The sequence below is a fragment of the Aptenodytes forsteri genome, unplaced genomic scaffold (assembly GCF_000699145.1).
Source record: "Aptenodytes forsteri isolate BGI_AS27 unplaced genomic scaffold, ASM69914v1 Scaffold50, whole genome shotgun sequence".
NCBI classification, from domain to species: Eukaryota; Metazoa; Chordata; class Aves; order Sphenisciformes; family Spheniscidae; genus Aptenodytes; species Aptenodytes forsteri.
The window spans coordinates 894,412-913,130 of NW_008795126.1; the positions used below are offsets into that span (position 1 = coordinate 894,412).

General features: G+C 58.7%; 1 protein-coding gene across 1 annotated transcript in view; it reads left to right on the forward strand.

The window, feature by feature from the left end:
* The window catches only part of KIAA0513 (KIAA0513 ortholog), a 28,034-nt gene extending 11,049 nt beyond the window's left edge, over positions 1-16,985 (forward strand). The window contains exons 2-13 of the mRNA XM_009277277.2: positions 7,066-7,562; positions 8,373-8,472; positions 8,920-8,993; positions 9,142-9,212; positions 9,744-9,951; positions 10,401-10,441; positions 11,032-11,110; positions 11,461-11,538; positions 13,262-13,291; positions 16,103-16,183; positions 16,503-16,597; positions 16,716-16,985. Coding sequence (XP_009275552.1) covers positions 7,225-7,562; positions 8,373-8,472; positions 8,920-8,993; positions 9,142-9,212; positions 9,744-9,951; positions 10,401-10,441; positions 11,032-11,110; positions 11,461-11,538; positions 13,262-13,291; positions 16,103-16,183; positions 16,503-16,597; positions 16,716-16,765 — 1,245 coding nt within the window. The 5' untranslated portion in view covers positions 7,066-7,224 and the 3' untranslated portion in view covers positions 16,766-16,985. The remainder of the gene's footprint in view (positions 1-7,065; positions 7,563-8,372; positions 8,473-8,919; positions 8,994-9,141; positions 9,213-9,743; positions 9,952-10,400; positions 10,442-11,031; positions 11,111-11,460; positions 11,539-13,261; positions 13,292-16,102; positions 16,184-16,502; positions 16,598-16,715) is intronic.
* Positions 16,986-18,719: the final 1,734 nt, after the last annotated feature.

Below are 18,719 nucleotides of genomic sequence, written 5' to 3' on the forward strand. Positions count from 1 at the left end.
GCGGCAGTGTCTGCAGTCAGGGTAGCACGGCTGTGCCTTGGCGAGGACGCAGCTTAAGCCCTGATAAAACGGGGACCGTGTCCTTGCTGCCAGCGCGGGGAGCAGAGCAGATCCGCAGCGGGGACAAGCACGCTCAGTGTGGGGCAGTTTCAGCTTCCCTAAGTCCCAGGGCTTGTTTAAGCAAGGAGGTTTGTGCGTTTAAATGTTCGTGGGCACTTTGGGAGGAGGGGTAGGTGCGGTACCTCCGGGTTTAGGGTGGTTTGAGGGATCCGGCACTCGACGGGTCTGCGTCCCTCAGCCATGACCCCGCTGCCGGGGTGTTCGCACTGTGGGAGTGACATGGGGGAACAAGACTGACCAGTTCCTCTGGAGGAAACAGGCCGTTCCCTTTCGGCACAGGGAGTTTTCCTTGGCAGAAACAAAGCTTTGCCCACGGTGCGTTTGCAGAGCCCTGCCGGGCTGGCTCAGCGCCCGCCGGGACACTTCTCACCGCTGCAGAGGTGCTTTGCCGGGACGTACCCACGGGTGCATTGGAGGTGGGCGGCTGCATGGTCTCCCCAGGGAGTGCCGGTACCCGGAGCTGCTGCAGCGGCCACGGTGCAAGCGTTGTGCCCGTGTCGGACCCCATGGTCCAGCTGCACGGTGGATGATTGCGGGGATCTGGATGTGCTCTTGCACAGGGTGGATGAGACAAGGATGGATCTCCGTGGCGGGCTGCAGCGTGGAAAAGTGCCAGCACTGAGAAATGGCACTTTGCCCTGTCCCTCCGGCAGCCATGAACTCCCCGTGTCCCCCCTGCATGGGGGCTGCGTCCTCTCCAGGGCAGGAGGAGACTCGGTGGGAGGAGGTAGCAACGCACCATCCCCCTTCCCGCAGGTTAGGGAGGACACGTCCCCTGACACGGCTGGGAAACGGAGACATGGGATGTGTGTAAACCACCTCTGCTGCAGAGCAGGACGAAGCCCTGCCGCGACCAGGGCAAGATGCTGCCCACATGCTGCGGGGGCATCTCTCTCACCCTGGCACAGCTCCTCCGGCTCTCAGCAGCAGCGGGCATGAACGTAGCCCTTGGCATGGCATGGATGCACTGCTGGAGATCTCGGCGGAGCTCGTGGCTGTGTCGGTGCATGGCAGCCGAAGGAGCAGAGCCGTCCCCTCTGGGCTGCCAAGCCAAGTCCTGCAAGAATATTTAATTGTGCCTTTTCCCCTTCCCCGGAGCAGCATCTCTAGTGGGGGATGCAAATGGGCTGAATGTCCCCAGGGTCTTTCAGAGCCCTTGCACTATGTGTCTGGGTGCCATCCCAGCACCCAGGGAGCCGAGGGACTGGAGGGGTGTACTCTTGTAGCTACGAGAAGACAGCCAGAGGTTTCTTCGTTTTAATCGCCCCTGACAGCTCCAGGCTGGAGCACCGTCTCCATGTAGGACGCAGATGCGAGTGTGGGTTCGAGCGCTGTCATTATGCAGGATGCCGCCCACGGCCTGAGCTGATAACGAGGATTAGCTGAGTTTGTCATCCAGCTCTGGGGATGGGGCGGGCCAGGGGCTTGCTGGGGGCCAAGCCCCGCGGCCGGGGACCGAGGAGAGCTGGGACACAGAATCCTGCTCCCTGCTGGGATTTCCATCGCAGCAAACTGGGATTGGATCCCGCTTCCCAGGCATGAATTGCTGAGGTCCTGCAGCATGCACAACCTCAGCACCCAGCACACCTGTAAAAAGCCCCAAAGGGAAACTCCGTGCAGGGTTTTAGGGGCGCTGGGAGAAAGCATCCCATCCTGAAATCCTTGGAAAATGCAGGCTTGCCTGGCAGGATGTACCAGGACACCCCGTGGCATGGGGACACACGCTGCTGGCGTGGTGAGAGAGCTGCTGCTGCGGGGGTCTGGGCGGCTGCTGGGTTTGGGTGGGCTAGTGGGGTCTGTGGTGCTGGTGGGAGGGGGATTTTTGGGTTTACCACGTCACCTTGGCCAGGCCACTCATCTTGCACCCTGGGGTGAAGCGAAAGCTCTCACCCAGGGGAGAGCATCACGCCCTCAGTGCATTGCTTGCACCAGTGCTGGCAGCAGCACGTGAGCACGGAGGGTCCCCAAAGGCTGTGCTCGAAGCCAGGCTGTGTCGTGTCCTTTATCTGTTCTCCGGTCTCGGTCCCGTGGGTGCCAGTTCAGCATCGTCCGGTGAGGCTTTGGGGGTGATTCGTTTTTTTTTGCCCCCGTGTGTCATTTCCCCAGGCTTTGTGAGGAGAAGAAGGGATTCAACTGCAACCCTGGACTGGGTGGTCCTGTCCCCTGGAAAGGATGTGCTGGGACCAGGGTGGGAGGAGGATGGCAAAGCTGCGACATTCCTCTGAAATAGGGCAGAAAAAAGGTCTGCCCTCATCCCCAGCTCCATTGCTTTCCATCCCGCCTCCTCCCTTCCTCTCCCAGCGCCGGGTTTAAACACCCCGTGGGTCCCTTCTGGGCTTGCACACGCCTGTCTCAGGGCAGAGCCGCACGACATCTCCCGTCCCTCCCTGCCTAATTCCTTGGGGCACTGACCTGCCAGCAGCCCCAGGGCTCGGAGCTGCACAAACCAACTTGGTTTCGTTCATCTCCCGGTGCTGGCAGCATCGTTACCCCTGGGTACCTGGGCACAGTGGGTCCCACATCACCCACAGTTCTCGCAGCACCCACGTGCTGGGGGGTTGGCAGGTTTTGCCCCCTTCTTAGGTAGCTGAGACGTTGCAGGGGTTGATGCAGGTGGAGAAAGCAGCAAAACTGGGCAGTTCCCTGGTTGTGACGGGCTAGAAATGCTGGATTCAAAGGCAGATCATGGATGAAAGCTGCTTGCACACATACGTGCATCTATAGGTGCATCGTGCAGATTTTCCTCAGCATTTCTTTTTAGTAAAAACAGGCCTTTTCCAAACTTTCAGGGCACCACAGGTTTCCTGTGGCATTTGCAGGATGCCGGGAGGTCGGGGTGACAAGTGCGGCTGTCCGGTGGGTAAATGGCTGCTCGCCGGGCAGGGAGAGGTGAAAGGAAAACAGCCCAGGCCAGGAGAAGTCATGAGATTTTAACCATTTTAAAATTGAGATCCCTGCCTCAGGATGTCTCCTGCCACCCGAATATCCTCTGATGAAACCTGCAGAAGAGAGGCGGCTCTCAGAGCTGCCTGTCTGTCTGTGCATGGCTCCAGCCAACTCTTTTGTGGTTGCTGAGATTCCTGGGATGGTGTCTCCAGTGGGAAGACACGGATTTGTTGTACGCCAGCTGCCCATGGGGAATACAGATGTGCTGGAGGATGCTTGCTTGCAAGAAAGGCCATAGTCAGCTACACGCTACTTTGTCTGTCTGGTTGAGCTTCGTGGTTAAAGGCAGCCCAAGAACTGCAGGACCTGAAAGATGCTGAAGCTTGTGACACTGCAGTAAGGCTCCCGAGCAGCCAAAAAGCCCCTTTTTATTCCAGAGCCCTCATTCGCTCTCAAACTCGACCCAGCAGTGGCAAGCCAGGAGCGGGATCCCCCGGGCTGTGCCTGAGCGGTGGTAGGACGCGCAGCCAGGCTGATCTCCACGTGCGGATGGAGCCGAGTGCTCAGGCTGCGGGAGCTGGGGCTCTTGGTTTGTATTTTGGCTGTTCCTTTCCTGGATTTGTTCCGCTGGAGCAACAACTGGCTTGTGGAGTGGGTACGGGGCTGAGTTTGAGGCTCGTTTTGTTTTTGAAGCTCTTCTGGGCTCTGTGCTGAGAACCCAACAACCTTGGAGGCTGTGGAGATGCCTGGGAAGCCTGGGCACCCACAGCAGCTGCCAGCACCTTGAAACACCTTTCGTGGCCTTCATGGAGCTGGTCAGTGAGTGGTTTAACCCTTTCTGGCCCTCTGCAAGCAGAACGCACTTACTAATGCTGCCTGCAGCCCTGGCCAGGTTTCTGCTGAGCCTGCCCCGCTCCTTATACCCACTGTGAGTCCTGGGGTCTCGCTCAGCCTGCACCCCAAGTCCTCTCTCCCAGAGGGTCATGGGATGCGTGTACATGGAGAAGGGCACGAGGGATGCCGGGAAAACACCGGTCAATGTGTTTTAGAGCAGTTGTTCGGGCAGTGGAGAGTGCCGAGAGCTGTGTGCGAGCTCCTGCGAACTGCTGTGTGCAGAGCAGCCCCCGACCTGCTGCCTGGAGGAGAGGGGCAGAGGCCGGTCGGGCAGCGATGCCGTCTGCCTGCTGCCTGCTGTGCACATCTGGCAGAGAGCTCGGGGATGCCTCTCTGTCCCTCCTGGGCACAGGCATGGCCTGGAGCAGAGCCAGGGGCCACCGTTGCCCCAGCACAGTCCAGTTTTCTTTCAGGTGACGTTTGGAGAAATATGTGGCTGTCTCTTCCCTGTGCCGCTGGCGTGCAGGCGCAGGACAGACCTGCCCAGAGCCAGAGCTGATGTCTGAGCAATGCATCTTCACTCATATTTGTTTTCTAGAGCTGGAACTCCCTAATCTTGGCTATGTCTTGCTCCTAAGCAGCGTGTTGCTGGGGGCAGCTTCTGCAAAGCTCTCCGCTCGGCCGTGTGCAGGGTGGGTGGCAGTCCAAGGGCAGGCTGTGCACGGGAAGGGGCTGATCAGCGGCTCTGGGGTGGGCTGTGCCCCTCCCCGTTTGCAAAGTACCGGTGCAGAAACGCTGTCGTCTCCGAGTAGCTTAGTGGGAGCAATTCTGATTTGGATGGATACTTATAAGGATGCCCATCTGGTAGAGGAATTTCTGCAGTTTCTTTACAGGCTGCACATGAGAGGGGACATCTGGGACTGTCACGTGCCAAGGAATGCCCAGCTCATAGGTTACCTGCACAAAGTCTTTTGCACGGGACATTGTTGGGTGTCACATCCACGCAGTGGCTGTTATCTGGGCAGGTGGATTTGTTGTCCCCACCAATTCCCTTCCATTAAGTGTAGAACTGAGAAAATAGTCTCAAAAAGCTCCGACAGCTCCGTTTGCAGATCTGCCTTCTTCTGCTTCCAGGCATGCTCCCGAACGCGGTGCAGGGGGTGAAAAGCAAGGTACAGCTTAGGGAGGGAGGCACGTGCTGCAAAGCACGGCTGCGTGAAGGTCCATCGCGTGCATCCTGGCCTGCCCCCTGTTAAAATACAGCCTGGGATGGTCGGAAACGAGCTTGCACTGCCAGCGTTGTGAGGAGGCAGCTCTGAGCCCAAACCTGCAGGTGCTGGAGGGGCTGGCGGAGGAGGTCCCCGCTCCATCCCTGCAAAAAGGGACTTTGCAGCTGCCTTGGGAGTGGGAAGGGCCGGGGGCGGATGGATGAAGAGCGGCATGGTCCCTGCAGCTGGAGGGGCTGGTTGGAGGGGGTCGTGCTGCCCCGGGGTGGGGGGCCAAGCCAGGCTGCAGCTGGCTGGCTCCCCGTGGGCACGCTGCCAGTCCCTCCTGTGCCGCAGCCTCTCGGCTGCTCCTTTCCGCCCAACAGGCGATGCTCTCGGCGGCTCGCTGACTGCAGCGGTGTCCTTGCGGCTCTCCCGGGACCCGGGTTTAGGTGCGTGCGGGGGGAGAGCGGGGCTTGGTGCGAGGGAGAGTGGGAGAGCGGGGTGCCAGCGGAGGGGGGAGGTGACCGCTCGGTGTTGGGTGCATGTGGGTGCACGAGTCTCTGCCACCCAAGGCGACTTTCCTTTCTGTCCCTGCTGTCTCTCAGCCCTGGGGACCCAGGTGACAGGGGCTTTTCCCAGCCAGGGTGATGAGCTGTCTGATGCTCAGGGAGGGTGCAGTGCTGTGCCTCCCTCTCTGACCTGTGGGTCCCAGCACCTCCAGCACCCCACTGACCCAAAGGGGCCCTGGGGAGGAGGAGGGCACTGCTGGGAGAGCTGCTTCTCCGGCAGCTGATGGGTTATTTTCCCAGCCCCTGAGCTGGGACAATGTGCTCTGCGTGGTGAAACACTTCAGATTTGGTTTCGTTTTGAACTCTTTTTTGTCTGATGAACTGAACATTGGTCCTTTGGGGTATGCTAATCTTTGAGCTGAAAGAAATCTGCGGGTTTTTTTTTGCTCTGGGGGTGGTTGCCTGTGTCCTGGGATCAGTTCCCTCGAAGGCAGTGGGGCTGTGGCAGTGCTGCCGTTGTGCTGCCCTGGGGACGTCACTGCTTTACCTGTACTGCTGTCCCTGCTCCTGTGCCGTGCTGCCTTGCCCTGCGCTGGCCCCGGGCCCGCCTGCTGCAGCTGAGCCGCTCGTACCGGGCTCACTTCTCAGAAGGAATCACTTGCCATCTCCCGGGGCAGAAACATGCTTGCTGGGGACATGAGTGACTCTCTGACGAAGAGGCAGCTTCAGGGCAGCCCCTTCTTTGCCCCTTTTTGCTGCATAGCAGCTGCTGAGGTACCGTCCGGGATGCGTGTGTGCCGGAGCATCGCAGTCCATCGCCGGCCGGTTCTCCCCACGCTCTCCGGAGAGCAGAGCTGCCTGGGGCTGCCGTACCTGCTTTGCGGGGCCTTTGCAATCTGGGTTGGATGCCAAAACTAATGAATCTAATTGCAGTCCAGAGCCCTACGTCCACATCCCATTACGGTTTCTGTTGCGTTCAGCACCCCCTTTCCATTCCCAGTTTAACCAAGTCAGTGCATGTTTAACACTGGGATTCTCCGCCCCGGAGATGGTCCCATTTCCAAAGGGGGTCAGGAGGACCCGTGAGCACAGAGGAGGGAAGGGCAGAAGAGGATGCTTCTCTGGGGCTGTCTTGGAAAATCACCAGTGTGTTTGCCAGCTGCTGGCTCACGTCGGCCCAGTTTGGCCCGTCAGGCTGTGAGATGTCACATCCCAAATGTGGTATATGGAGCTTGGGCTCAGGTTGTCTCTTTTCTGGCCTAAAGGATGAAAAAACCCACTTGAACGGTGCAGAAAGCACACGAGCACTGCATGGTTTTGCTTATTCATGTGGCTGATGGAGAGCAGCCAGCTCTGCCTGCCCCGTGTGCCCGTGTCCTGTCCCTCCCCGCTGCTGATGGGCAACCTGGGGACATCATAGGTGGTGGCCTGTGGTCTCCTCTCCCAAGGCCTATGGTGGCCGTTCCCCGGGGTCCTCTCCTCACTCTTGTCCTCCCCCTGTCTTTCAGATGTCCTGCGGTAACCTGGTGCCCCACAGAAGGGCCTGCCTGCCTTAGCCAGCCCGTCCTCCCAGGCACCCCGCTGGCGATGGCCTCGACGCCCCAGTGAGGGGTGAAAGGACGAGGACCAAGTCCCCCCGACACTGCCACGTCCCCCCCGGGAGAGCCATGGAGGCCCCCCTGGACGTGCCCGTAGGGAACCTCATTGACTTTGATGCCGAAATGCCTGCCTGCATCCCCTCGGAGTCCTCTCCTCCCGCTGCCCCCAGCGGCAACGGGCACCTGGGGGACGCAGGGGACACGGTCGGGGAGGAGAGCGATGCCACCGAGTCGGCGGACAGCGAGAACGACATGGGTGACTCTCCCAGGCACTGGGGTGGCTACCGCCGCTCCTCCTCCAACGAGTCCTTCTCCTCCAGCCAGAGCACCGAGTCGGCCCGGGACGAGGCGACGGCCGAGCGCCGGGAGTTCATGCGGCGCTACGTGGAGAAGATCTTCACCGGGGGGTAAGCGAGCAGGGCCGGCCAGCACCACCAAGCCTGCTGCCAGGAGACATCCTGCGGGATGGGATCTGGCTGCTTTCCCACTCCGGGAGCATCGGTCTGTGTCCTTCCCTGTGCTTGGCTAGCGCAGCTTGTTGCTCCCCGCCGTAACGCGGCATTGGAGCTAAGGGGGGGATGCGGGCTCTGACTTGCACCCCTCTCTCAGGCACGTTTCAGCTCATCTTTCACCCCCAACTTCCCTCCCCTCTTCTTTCTCCCCTTTCCCATGCTGGGGTCTTGCCGTGGTGGGGGTCTCCAGCTCCTCTCCCCCGCTGGGCATCTCTGCTGCTGCTTGTACAAATGTCAGCAGCTTGTGCGTGCCCCGGGGCCCCGCGGCAGCCCCCGGCTTCCCCCCCCAGCCCTGCATCCCTCCCAGCTCCCATCGCTGTGGTCTCCGTAACGCTGCGGCTCAGCGTGTCAAGCAGGATTGAGCAAACCGAGCGTGATGAGCAGCAACAGGGGTTGTTTTTGCTCTGGGGCAGAGTGCCTGTCTCTGGAGCTCAGCTTCTGCTCGGGCTGTCCTTGGCTCTTCCCTTTTCCCTCTGCCTTCGGTTTTCCCCCCTGCCAGGGAGGAACAAAAGAGCAGCGTGAGCCGGAGGATGACAAAATGGATGCTCCCCTTCCCCTCTTCCTCTGCCTTCCTCCCAACGTCGCAGCACCAGGATGCTGCCGCCAAGAGGGATGACGTGGGGGAGCTGAGCCGTGCTGGCTGGATAGGGGATGCCAGCCACATCCTCAACTTTAATGGTGTTTTTTTCTTTTTCCCCATTTCAGAGATGATTTGGACCAAGAAGAGAAGGCCAGGTTCGGTGAGCTGTGCAGCGGCGAGAACGGGAAGGGCAGGGAGTGGTTTGCAAGATACGTGAGCGCCCAGGTAAGGGGAGAGGTGGGCGAAGGATCGGCGATCCTGTACCAGGGCTTTGGAGCAGCCTGGGCAGGAGGCTCAGGCCAGGGGAATTTAGCAGTGGCCCAAAGCAATGTTTTTGGAGGGCAGGAACTCAGGGAAAGGGAGGAACTTCAGTACAGGGAGATACAGAAGTGAATAAATGCATCTCGAGGCAACGTGCTTGTTGCAATGTGGGGGAGAAGTCATCTGTTTTATTTAAGATGAAACCCCATCAGCACTCAGAAACGTCCTGTTCCCTAGAAAAACAATTCAGAGAGGCAAACGCTGTCTCAGAGAGGGAGGCCCGACCGCCTGTGCTCTCTGCCCACCTCCCTGCGGCGGGGGGTGCCGGGGGGGGGCTGAGGTTGCCCTTGCTGCTTGCGGCAGGCAGCTGCCCCACAGGGCTGTGTTAAACCCTGGGCTTTGTGCCTGCAGCGCTGCAACTCCAAGTGCGTCTCGGAGCAGACCTTCTACCGCCTGATGCAGTCGTTCGCCCTCGTGCTGTTCGAGTAAGTTGGGGGGGGAGGGGGTTGGGGTTTTGTTGCAGCCACCAAAAGCCCCTGAGATCAGAGCCACAGCTCGAGGAGGGGCAGCAACCACGAGGCTGCTTGGGTTGCCATCGCTGGCTATCTTCACCGAATCCTCTCCCCCTGTCAGGTGTCACCAGATGGATGACTTCAGCCCTGCCAAGAACCTCATGACCATGTGTTTCACCTACTACTACGTGGGTAAGAGGTGCTTGCACCCTGGGGCTTTGCTTGTGCTGGAGACCGGTGGTGAAGTGTGCCCTGTGCGTGGGAAGGGTGATGGATGGGTACCCAAGCTTACTCTGGCTGACTCCGATATTGAGCAGAAAAGAGCCTCCATGGCCCAGAAGCTGTGCAAACCTGCTGGAGACCCTCACTGGGGTGGTACCTCACGCTGATGCTGGTTTGTCATTGCTTCTAGCCAGGGACGTTTGTATGTGGTGATCCCCAGATGTTCCCCAACCCCGGGGATGGGATGTGAAACCCCCAGCCCAGAAGCACCTTGGCTCGTTGCTTGGTGTGTGGTGGTCACTCCTCCACGGGGGGCTGGATTTTCTATCCAAAATGGGGGGAGAATAAAGACCTACAGGAATTGGGATGGGATGGGGTCTGGGCCGTTTCTGTCTGGCTCCTGGTCTCCACAGTGCATCTTGTAGCTGGGAACAGGTCCCCCAGGAGCTGGCAGCACCCAGGACCATGGGGCCAGCTGAGCTCCTGCCATGTTGCCCGCAGGCAAGACCCACGCGCTGCCCTTGGAGGCCAAAGAGAAGCCCACGGGCAGCATCGACTCGTACCTGAAGTCGGCGAACAGCTGGTTGGCAGAGAAGAAGGACATCGCGGAGCGGCTGCTGAAAAACACGTCGGCCAAGACGGAGAACGTCAAAGGCTTCTTCGGCGGCCTGGAGACCAAACTGAAGGGTCCTACCACCAAAAAGAGCGAGTGGGTACCGCTCCGTTGGGTGGGCAGGGTGGGCTGAGGCAGGCACTCGTAACGTGACCAAGCCAGAAACCTCCTGGGTGTAGGGCCACTGTAGAGCCAGGGGTTATCACGGCCATGGGAAGACGGTCTCTAGCCTGGTCCCACGCTTCATACTTCGGTCATTTGGCATCTCATGGTCTGGGGGTCCTGCGTCCCTCGGGCACGGAGATATGTGGTTTCAGGAGACAATGCTCTTGCTTTGTGGTGGTCTGCATCATCTTTGTACTGGGTCCGACTGGGATGGACATCACAGTCTCTTAGCCACCTTTCTGGCCCCGGGGACAGTGGCATGGGAGCAGGGGGTCTTTCAAATGAAGGTGCTCCCCTCTCCAAGGGGGGCCAGAGCTTTGCCGCGTGGGCTGTCAGGGGAACAGACTTTTTGGGAGCTGATGCTGATTTCTGTGCCACAGCGAAGGTGAGGACAAACCAAAGGAGAAGCTGAAGAAGACGGGTGAGTGGAGCCAGCGTTGCTGAATCAGGCATGGTCAAGGCATCTCTGGGGAAGGAGCGAGCGTTGGAAGTGGTACAAGATGCCCGGCATTGTGGGAGGTGTGGGGTGGGGAGAAGGGCAAGAGGGACTGATGCTGTCTCCTCTGAGCTCCTAGAGAAGTGCTCCAAAGAAACCTTCACAGCTCCTTGCTTTGGAGCAACCACAGCTCTTGTCCCGCAAGGACATCTTGTGGCATCTTGTCCTCAGTGGCACCAGTTTGCAGAGATTTGGGCATCCACCACCTCTGAGCTTTCATGCTGCTCCGGTCGCTACCCTGGTAGCCGCATGTGCTGTCAAACCAGAGGTCCAGTCCCTCGAGCATCCTCCTGGGACATCCATGCCTTGATCAGAGCTAATATCTGCCCACAAAGGGCAGCCAAAGCTCCTCTCCACATTGCTGGGGCTGTGTTGGGGATGAGTATTTGGTTTGCAGACCTTGCCATCACGGCTGCTTGGGCACCGAGCTTGGGGGGGCGGGGGGCAAAAGTCTGTGCCTGGGTGGCAAGGTGGGAGTCATCCAGACCTCGGCATGTAACTGTGTGTCCCCACAGTTTCCGTGCAGAGCCCAGAGGAGGAGAAGAAAGGAGAGAAGGTCTACCTGTACATGCACCTCAAGCAGCAGCCGATCTGGTAAAGCCTGCCCAGGGCGAGCTGGCTCCTGCCCGGCATTGGCCTCCCCAGGGAGGGGATTTGTCCTCCTTACCCACACATTCCCCAGACTTTCATGTGTGCTTTTAAGCTGCTGCTGCCCCTAAAAGAGGTGGCCCTGGCTTTTGCACATCCCTTGTGCTAGTGAGAGTCTGTTTGCAGACACACAAGGAGCTGGTCCAAAAATGGACCAAACCTGCCAGACTTCTTTAGCCCCCCTGGAATAATCTCCTGGCCCCTGGGAAGACGGTGAGCTTGGCCCTGGGAGGACTCGGGGGCAGGCGAGGGGAGATGAGGGTGGCCGTCCCCAACATCTCCCTCCCTCCCTGCAGGCACAACCTGCGGTTTTGGAATGCCGCCTTCTTCGACGCCGTGCACTGTGAGCGCAGGAAGCGGTCCCCCACCACCAGGTAGGACGTGTCCCCGTGGGAAAAGGAGACGCCGTGTCCCTTCCAGCCCCCGGCATTCCCCTCTGCTCCTAACGGCCCTAAACATTACTGACCATGGGGAAACGCTCCGCTTTCCACCCCTGATTGCAAAGCCGCTGGGGCCACTGGGCTGTGGGGTGGGCAGGTGAGCAAGGGAAATAATCCCTTTCCTCGGCCAGGCAGATGTGCATCCTCTTAGGGATTTGGGAGCAGGAAGGTTTTCTTGCTCATTTTGCATTGTTTTTGCAAGCCCTAGAGGCGCGTCCAGAAAACCCAGCCAGGGTTCAGGCCGTTGGTGCTTAGTTTGCAAGCAGATCTGGGAAAAGATGCTTGGTGCAGCCCTTCCGGGAGGTGCAGCGGATGGGGAGGCGATGCCCTGGGTGCCGGCTGTCCCCGGGAGGGCTGTGGAAGTGCTGCCAGCGCAGCACCTGGGCAGCCAGCAGGGACGCCGAGAGCTGGAGACGGCAGTGTGGTTGGTCCCGAGGGGTGGGAGGATCGGGATAAACCCTGCAAAGGGAAGGGGCTGCTCGTTTCGGAGGGCAGCTGTGTTCAGGGAGTGTCTGGATGCCCGGGCATGGGGACCCCACGGGGTGCAAGGGTTGGCGAGATGCTCGCCGGGCTCGTGCCCATCTCTTGCTTCACCACGGACCTGCTGTGAGGGCTTGAGCAATTCACTCCTCTCTCGACCACAGTTTCACCCCTCCGAAGCCGGACCGTCCTGCTGTGTGTCTGTGCAGTGCTTTGAGGCTTTGAGCTCTCGGGGTGAGAGCTGTTGAGCTCAGAGCATTTGAACAGCCCCTTTTCTGAGCAGTGACGGCACTTCTTGAAGCCGCCAGCCCTCCTGCATCCTCCCCAAAACCTGAGCTGAGCCAAGGCAGCCCTGGCTCACACCACGGGATGCTCTGCCAGCCTCAGCGCACCGATCAACCTCTGCTTTCTCCTCTGTTGCTTTTCTTTTTTTCCAAGCAAGCCACTGAAAGAACCTATTGAACAGTAATGTAACCATAACTGCATTTGCTTTGATTAGGCCCCAAATTAGCAGCAGCAAATGTCTCACGAGGACATACGCCACCGGCAGCTGCTCTCTGCTCCGAGTGCCTTTCTCAATTAATCTGATGGCTGAGTCTGCCTCCGCTGCAGAAACAAGCCCGACTAACAAATGAGCTTTGGGAGCTGCAGCCTGGAGTACTCCGAGTATCTCAGGGGGGTTGGAAGGTGGTGGTGGCCCCCCCTCAATCCTCTGGAGAGGATAACGGGAGCCACTGGGTGAACTGGGATGCTGCTTGCTGGACTGAGGATTGAAATCCCTGGCGGGAGGAGTTGGTTGGCGAGGGCTGGCATCCCATGGGCTGGGTTTGAAACGCCAGGGACGGTGCTTGACCGTGGCAGGCGTCTGCAGGGTCCGTGGTGACTGGTTTGTGACGGTGCCCATCTCTGTGGGGTGGCCAGGGCATCGCTGGGGCAGCCGGGCTGCGTCCTCCTGGGGCTGCCGTGAGAGCTGGGGAGGTTTTTTCTCCCCTCTGTGGGAAGGGCAAGGGACAGGGGGAAGGAACCAGAACTAAACTCCTCTTTTTCTCTCTCTTTCCTCGCTCTGCCTCTAACAACCTTCTTCCGTCTCTTCTTCTCTCCTTTCCCCTCCATCCCTCTATCTTGCATGATCTTTCACGCACCACTTTTGTCGGCCCCGTTTCTGCTGCCGCTCCAGAGGGAACGCTGGGGAGGAAGAGGAGAAGAGGTGTGTCTGTCCCCATACTTCTGTGCTTTAGTGTCCAGAGGCCGACGCTCACTTCAGGTCCAAATCCTGCCCTGGGGAGGGGGGTAACATGTTTCAGGGGGGGCTCTGAAATGCCCTTCTCCACGGGGGAGGAACGGCCACCGGAGGTTTGACTTCATGTGCATCACCCTCTCAAAAGGGCCCGAAGGGTTGAGATTGGTTCCTCTTCAATGCGGCTTTTTAAAAAGAAACCTGACCGGTTTCAAGCTGTGATATTTTACTGTGGGACTCGGGTGCCCAGCTGCTGGGGAAGCCAAGGGCTTGTGCCGGGAACGGTTCCCCGGGCAGGTTTTGGACATGAACTGAGTCTCTTTGTGGAGAAAGCATCGCCGTCTACTGTCCTTCCCGCTTGTTCCCGGCTTCTGCTGCCGCGTAGATGTGCCGAGGATCCTTTGCCGGCTGTAAAAGCTGGTCCTTCTATTTTTTTTAATGCACTCTTGTGCTGCCTTCCCTAGAGAAAAAGAAAAATGCAAACGGGGCTGCATGTCGCGATCACGAGCCTGTCCTCCGGGTTGCAAAGCTCAAAAGCAGCCACATCCATCCGCGCTCCGAGCTGGGATCGGGGAGCGGGAAGAGTCATTGCTCTCTTGCTGGAGCGTGGGATATTCGATCTCGGAGCAAATCACTCGAAGTGATGGCATTAGCAAGAGGATGAGGGCTCTTTGAAGCTTGGCAGTAAATCTTCCACGTGGCTAAGGCATGCGCCGGCAACTGGGTAACTTAAATATTGCTCAGGTAGAGCACTGCTCAGGTTAGCTGTGCGGGGTGAAACGCTGCTGCTGAAAGACGAGCGATGCCGAGCGGCCGAAGCCACGTCTCACCGGTGCGGTTCTTGCCAGCGCCCGGCCGCGGCGAGGCTTTCCTGGGTACCCTGAAACACAGGCAAGGTGTTAGCACAGCCCGGGGGGTCACGCACCCCCCGCGCCTGCCCTGCCGTGCTGGTATAAAGATGAAAGGGTTTGAGTAGAGCCACATGTGGGCTTTCCCCCTTCCCAGGCATGTTACTGCCGAGTAACAAACCAGAAGCACGGCAAATTTTTCTTGGGCACTTTGATAATTTTTTTTTCTCCCCTTCCTCCCTCAAAAACATAAAAAGGCAGGAAAAAAATAGTTACAAACATGCTTCGCCTGCCCTGCCGAGATGGTATAAAGATGAAAGGGTTTGAGTAGAGCCACATGTGGGCTTTCCCCCTTCCCAGGCATGTTACTGCCGAGTAACAAACCAGAAGCACGGCAAATTTTTCTTGGGCACTTTGATAATTTTTTTTTCTCCCCTTCCTCCCTCAAAAACATAAAAAGGCAGGAAAAAAATAGTTACAAACATGCTTCTTCTGTAAGTGGGCCAGTGAGATCTGTGAAGTTCTGCTTCCAGATTTCAAAGCCCCTTAATTTGATTCTTCTCCTTTCTTTTCAGCTTCCAGATTTGGATGTGGTTTTTATTTGCTATCGTAAGCTTTATCTGGGAGAAATTACACCTTTATTTTTTTTTTAAATCCCTTTAAACATATCATATAAGTTTCCAGAGCCCTATAAATATAGGCTGCTCACCCCCAGAGACCGAATGCTTAGCTCAGCAGCTTTCGCACGCCCGGGCTGTGCTGACTTGCGTGAGGACAGGCTCCCCTTCGTGGGGTCAGCCTGACTGAGCACTCATCCTTTTCCAGTTTCAGCAGCACAAACATGCACTGGGGCTGAGCTAACCTCACTGAATTTACTGCAAGACACCCTTCTTCCCAGCCGCCGTTTTCACCCAACACAGCTCCTCCGATCCTGCTTGGCGTGCCGGCGAGCTAGCGTGAGCTGCAAGTGTGCGGTCTGCTCCTGGTGTTCTCCTCTTCCTTCTCCTCCATAAAGCTATTTTTCTTCTACCTATCCCTGTTTTTCCTTGCTTTTCCTCCTCTTATCCTTGGCTGTAACCTCACCTGACTTTTTTTCGGAAGGGGGCTGGCTTCACCCTGGAGCTGTAGTTCCCCCGGCGTGCATGCACTGAGCCCCCCGCTGCCACCACCCGAGCGTTGCACCACCATAGTGACATTTCTGTGACACAGGCTTTATTCCCAAAGACCTCCAAGTGGGACACCTGGATGGGGACTCCTGCCACCGCCTAGAGTTGGTTGCAAACATCTAGAGCTTAAAACCCCTTCCTTTAAGGCAATGCTGCGGTTGCATTTGCCAGGGAGCCGGAATGGAGCTGGAGCATCCTCAGGGCAGTGCTGTGATTCGGGATTTCAGTCCCCAAGTGGGGCCGTGGGGAGGGGTACGGGAGCCCCCCGTGCTGTCGGAGGGGGGAGGTATGTTTGGGGAGCGGCGTGCTCGAGGCTCGGGAAGTTGGAGCCCTGCTGCAGATGGGGGAGAGGTGCCTGGTAGGTTGGGGGGCTTTAGCAGAGCCCTGCTGGGACGGCCATCCCCAAGAGCTGCAAACCCCCCTGCTTCCTCACTCGTCCCTCTTGCCGAAGTGATGGCGCCGAAGCGATGGCACCAAAGGTGAGAGATGGAGAGGCCGATGCTATTTCCTAGCTCTTAATCAGGGCCTTCATTAGAAAGCCAAGGTTGAAGAAGACTTTTTCGTGGGGTGTCTCTTGCTTTGCCCCAGGGCGAGAGATCTGCGGAGGGATGCAGGTGTGCGAGCTCATCCAGCACTGCACGCGCGGTGGCAGCCGAGGGGCTCTCAGTGCCCTCCTGTCCTCAGGCAGTGTGGCCCTGGGGAGGGGGGGGGACGCAGGCAGGGGGTCCCGGGGTGACGGCGGTGCCAGACGGGCTTGTGCCTTGCAGGGAGAAGTGGTGCCACATGACGCAGGAGGAGCGTGACGACAGCCTCCGCTTCAACGAGAACATCACCTTCGGGCAGCTGGGGTGAGCAGGGCACGGGGACCGTCCCTCCTGCAGCCGGGCTCCACGGTGTGTCCTTGCCAGCTGTGGGTGGGACACCTTACAGATGTTCCCCCACTGGGGACATCCCTTATGGTGAGAGGATGCCTGATGCTTCTCCCTGGGACCTGCTCCCGCCCCTTACGTTGCAAATCCGGGCACCGCAGGGACCTAGCACGCTCTCCCACAGCCGAGCATCATCCTAGCGCCTGGTACAAGGGGCTGCAGAGAGGAAGAGGAGGGTGGGGGGAAGAAAGGGCAGCCTGGCCCTTCCCTCACCAAGAGCATCTCTGTCCTTCCTCAGCACCTTCATTCACAACATGCTGGCGTTCGGCCTGAACAAGAAGCTCTGCAGCGACTTCCTGAAGAAGCAGGCGACCATCGGCAATTTGGATGAAGGTAGGGGCGAGCCCAGGGGATGCGCAGGCCCTTCACGGGGTCCCGGAGGGATGGAGCCCGCCTGTCTGGCCGGGATGCTTCAGCACCCTCCCAGCACCCTTTTCTCTCTCCTCTGCAGAGCAATACAAGCTGCTCAGTGACCACATCGAGCAGATGGCCACCGAATAGCTGCCTGGCCGGCACGGCGACAGAGAGACGGTGGCTGGAGCGGGTGGGGAGGGGAGAGAAACCCACCTCCGGGGCTACCTGATACTGAAGCTGGGCTACTTAAAAAAAAAATCTCACACACACAAGCTGCAATAAAACCTGCATGATCGTCCACCAAACTTTAGAGCTGCACCAGGGCAGCCTGTAGAAATAGAAGCCAAACAGCCCCCCCTCCCTCGCCAGACCCTCCCGCAGCTATTTTCAGAGTAGACAGTCCCAAAAGTGTATTTTGTCAGTTAAAAAAACAAAACAGAACAAGAGAAAAGCAAAAAGAGAGCGACTGCTGCAGCCCCCGGGGGTGTTTATGGGAGCTGGATCGCTGTGTCTCCAGCCCCACCGTGAAACGCTGCCTGTGGTCTTCAGTGTTTCATAGCACGACGGCGGTGGGTGCAGAGCCACCAAATGTCTTTGCTGCTCGATGTCTTTCGGAGGCTGCCGTGGACGGTGGTAAATCCGGAGGAATCCAAGGCCGCGAGTCTCCTGCCGCCTTTCCCCGCTGGTGTCCGCTGAGCAAGCACAACGGAGGCTGGAGCTGGACCAGGGATGCGGGAGGTGATGGCAGGGACCGCATCCAGCCGCTGGGGCCGCATCCAGCTGCCGAGGGAAGCCGCTGCCGGGGGAGAGCAGCCGACTCTGCCTCTGGTTTGACCCATCTCCCTCCGTAAGGAGGCACCAGGCGTTCGCAGCATGTGGGTTTGTCCTGGCAATGCAGGAGCCGGCTGCTGAGGATGGCGATGGGAGGCCCTGGGTCAGTCTGGCAACAGGTTGTGTTGTGCTGTGTATCCAGGGATGTCACCACCGGCCAGGGACGTGGGCAGCGCAGGGGGCTTGCTGGGAGCAGAGATGGGGCTGGCAGAGTGCTGCTGCCTTCCTCGGTATAAGGCTCCTTGGGAGGTGGAGGAAAATCCTTCCCTTGGGAAACCTTCCCTGCGCTGCCTGTGCGGTTTTGTGTCTCTGGGCAGAGAGAAAACACAGTTTACTCCCTATCATTAGCCTGGATCAGCAGGAAAAAAGCCATGGCCTTGGGTGGGATTGCCGGGAGAGGAGGCAGGGGAGCACCGCGTGAAAGCGGCTTGGGAGGAGGCAGCAAAGCAGCAGCGAGGCGGATTCCCCCCGCGCCCACTCCCTGCTGCATCGTCAGCGTCGGGGCTGCCGCGGGCTTGCGGCGTTTCCCGAAGCCTCCTGGCTTCCCGCAGCGGTCGTGGTGTTAGATTAATCGCCCTCCTTCCCCGGGCTGCCCCTCGCTGCCCTCTCCTTCCCCAGCCCCTTCGCTCCAGCTGATCATCAATCAAACCTGAAATAGCCCTGTCTTAAGTACATCTCCTATTCTGCTCGAGTGATGGCAGCTACCCGGTATGCAGCGTATCTGGTTTTTCCCCCACGGACCTTGGCACAGCGTTTGCAGAGAGGCTGGGGACATGGGGACGTCGCTGCTCCCCTCCGCAGGGCACAGCCCTGCTCTGACGGGAAAAGCTGCTCCTCGAGCAAGAAGAAACCCCAGCCCCACGCAGCCAAGGGTCCAGCACTCGGTCTCACCCCAAAAACATTGACCTGAAACCTAAGTCCAGGTTTCAAAGGACCATCAGTCCCTTTTTCCCCGTGCTGTCAGCTGTATCCCGTGAGATAAATAGCATAACAGGGTTTTTTTCCCTGTAGCTCCTAGTTTCTGGTGTCATTTCCTAGCATCAAAATCATGTTTTTCCCTAAGCTGGGCTTCCCTTGCTGCTTGGATTTTGGGAGCTCTGGCTCCTGCCAGCGCGGAGCCGGGACTCTGCTCCGTGCTGGGCGTCGTAGGAAGGATGGGATCCAGCACTGGCCTTCCCTTGGCCATTCCCAAACCTGGGCAGAGTTATTGGAGAACGGGTTTTGTCGGGGCGAGGGGCTGCCGGAGGGGACTAACGTGCACGTTCGTGCA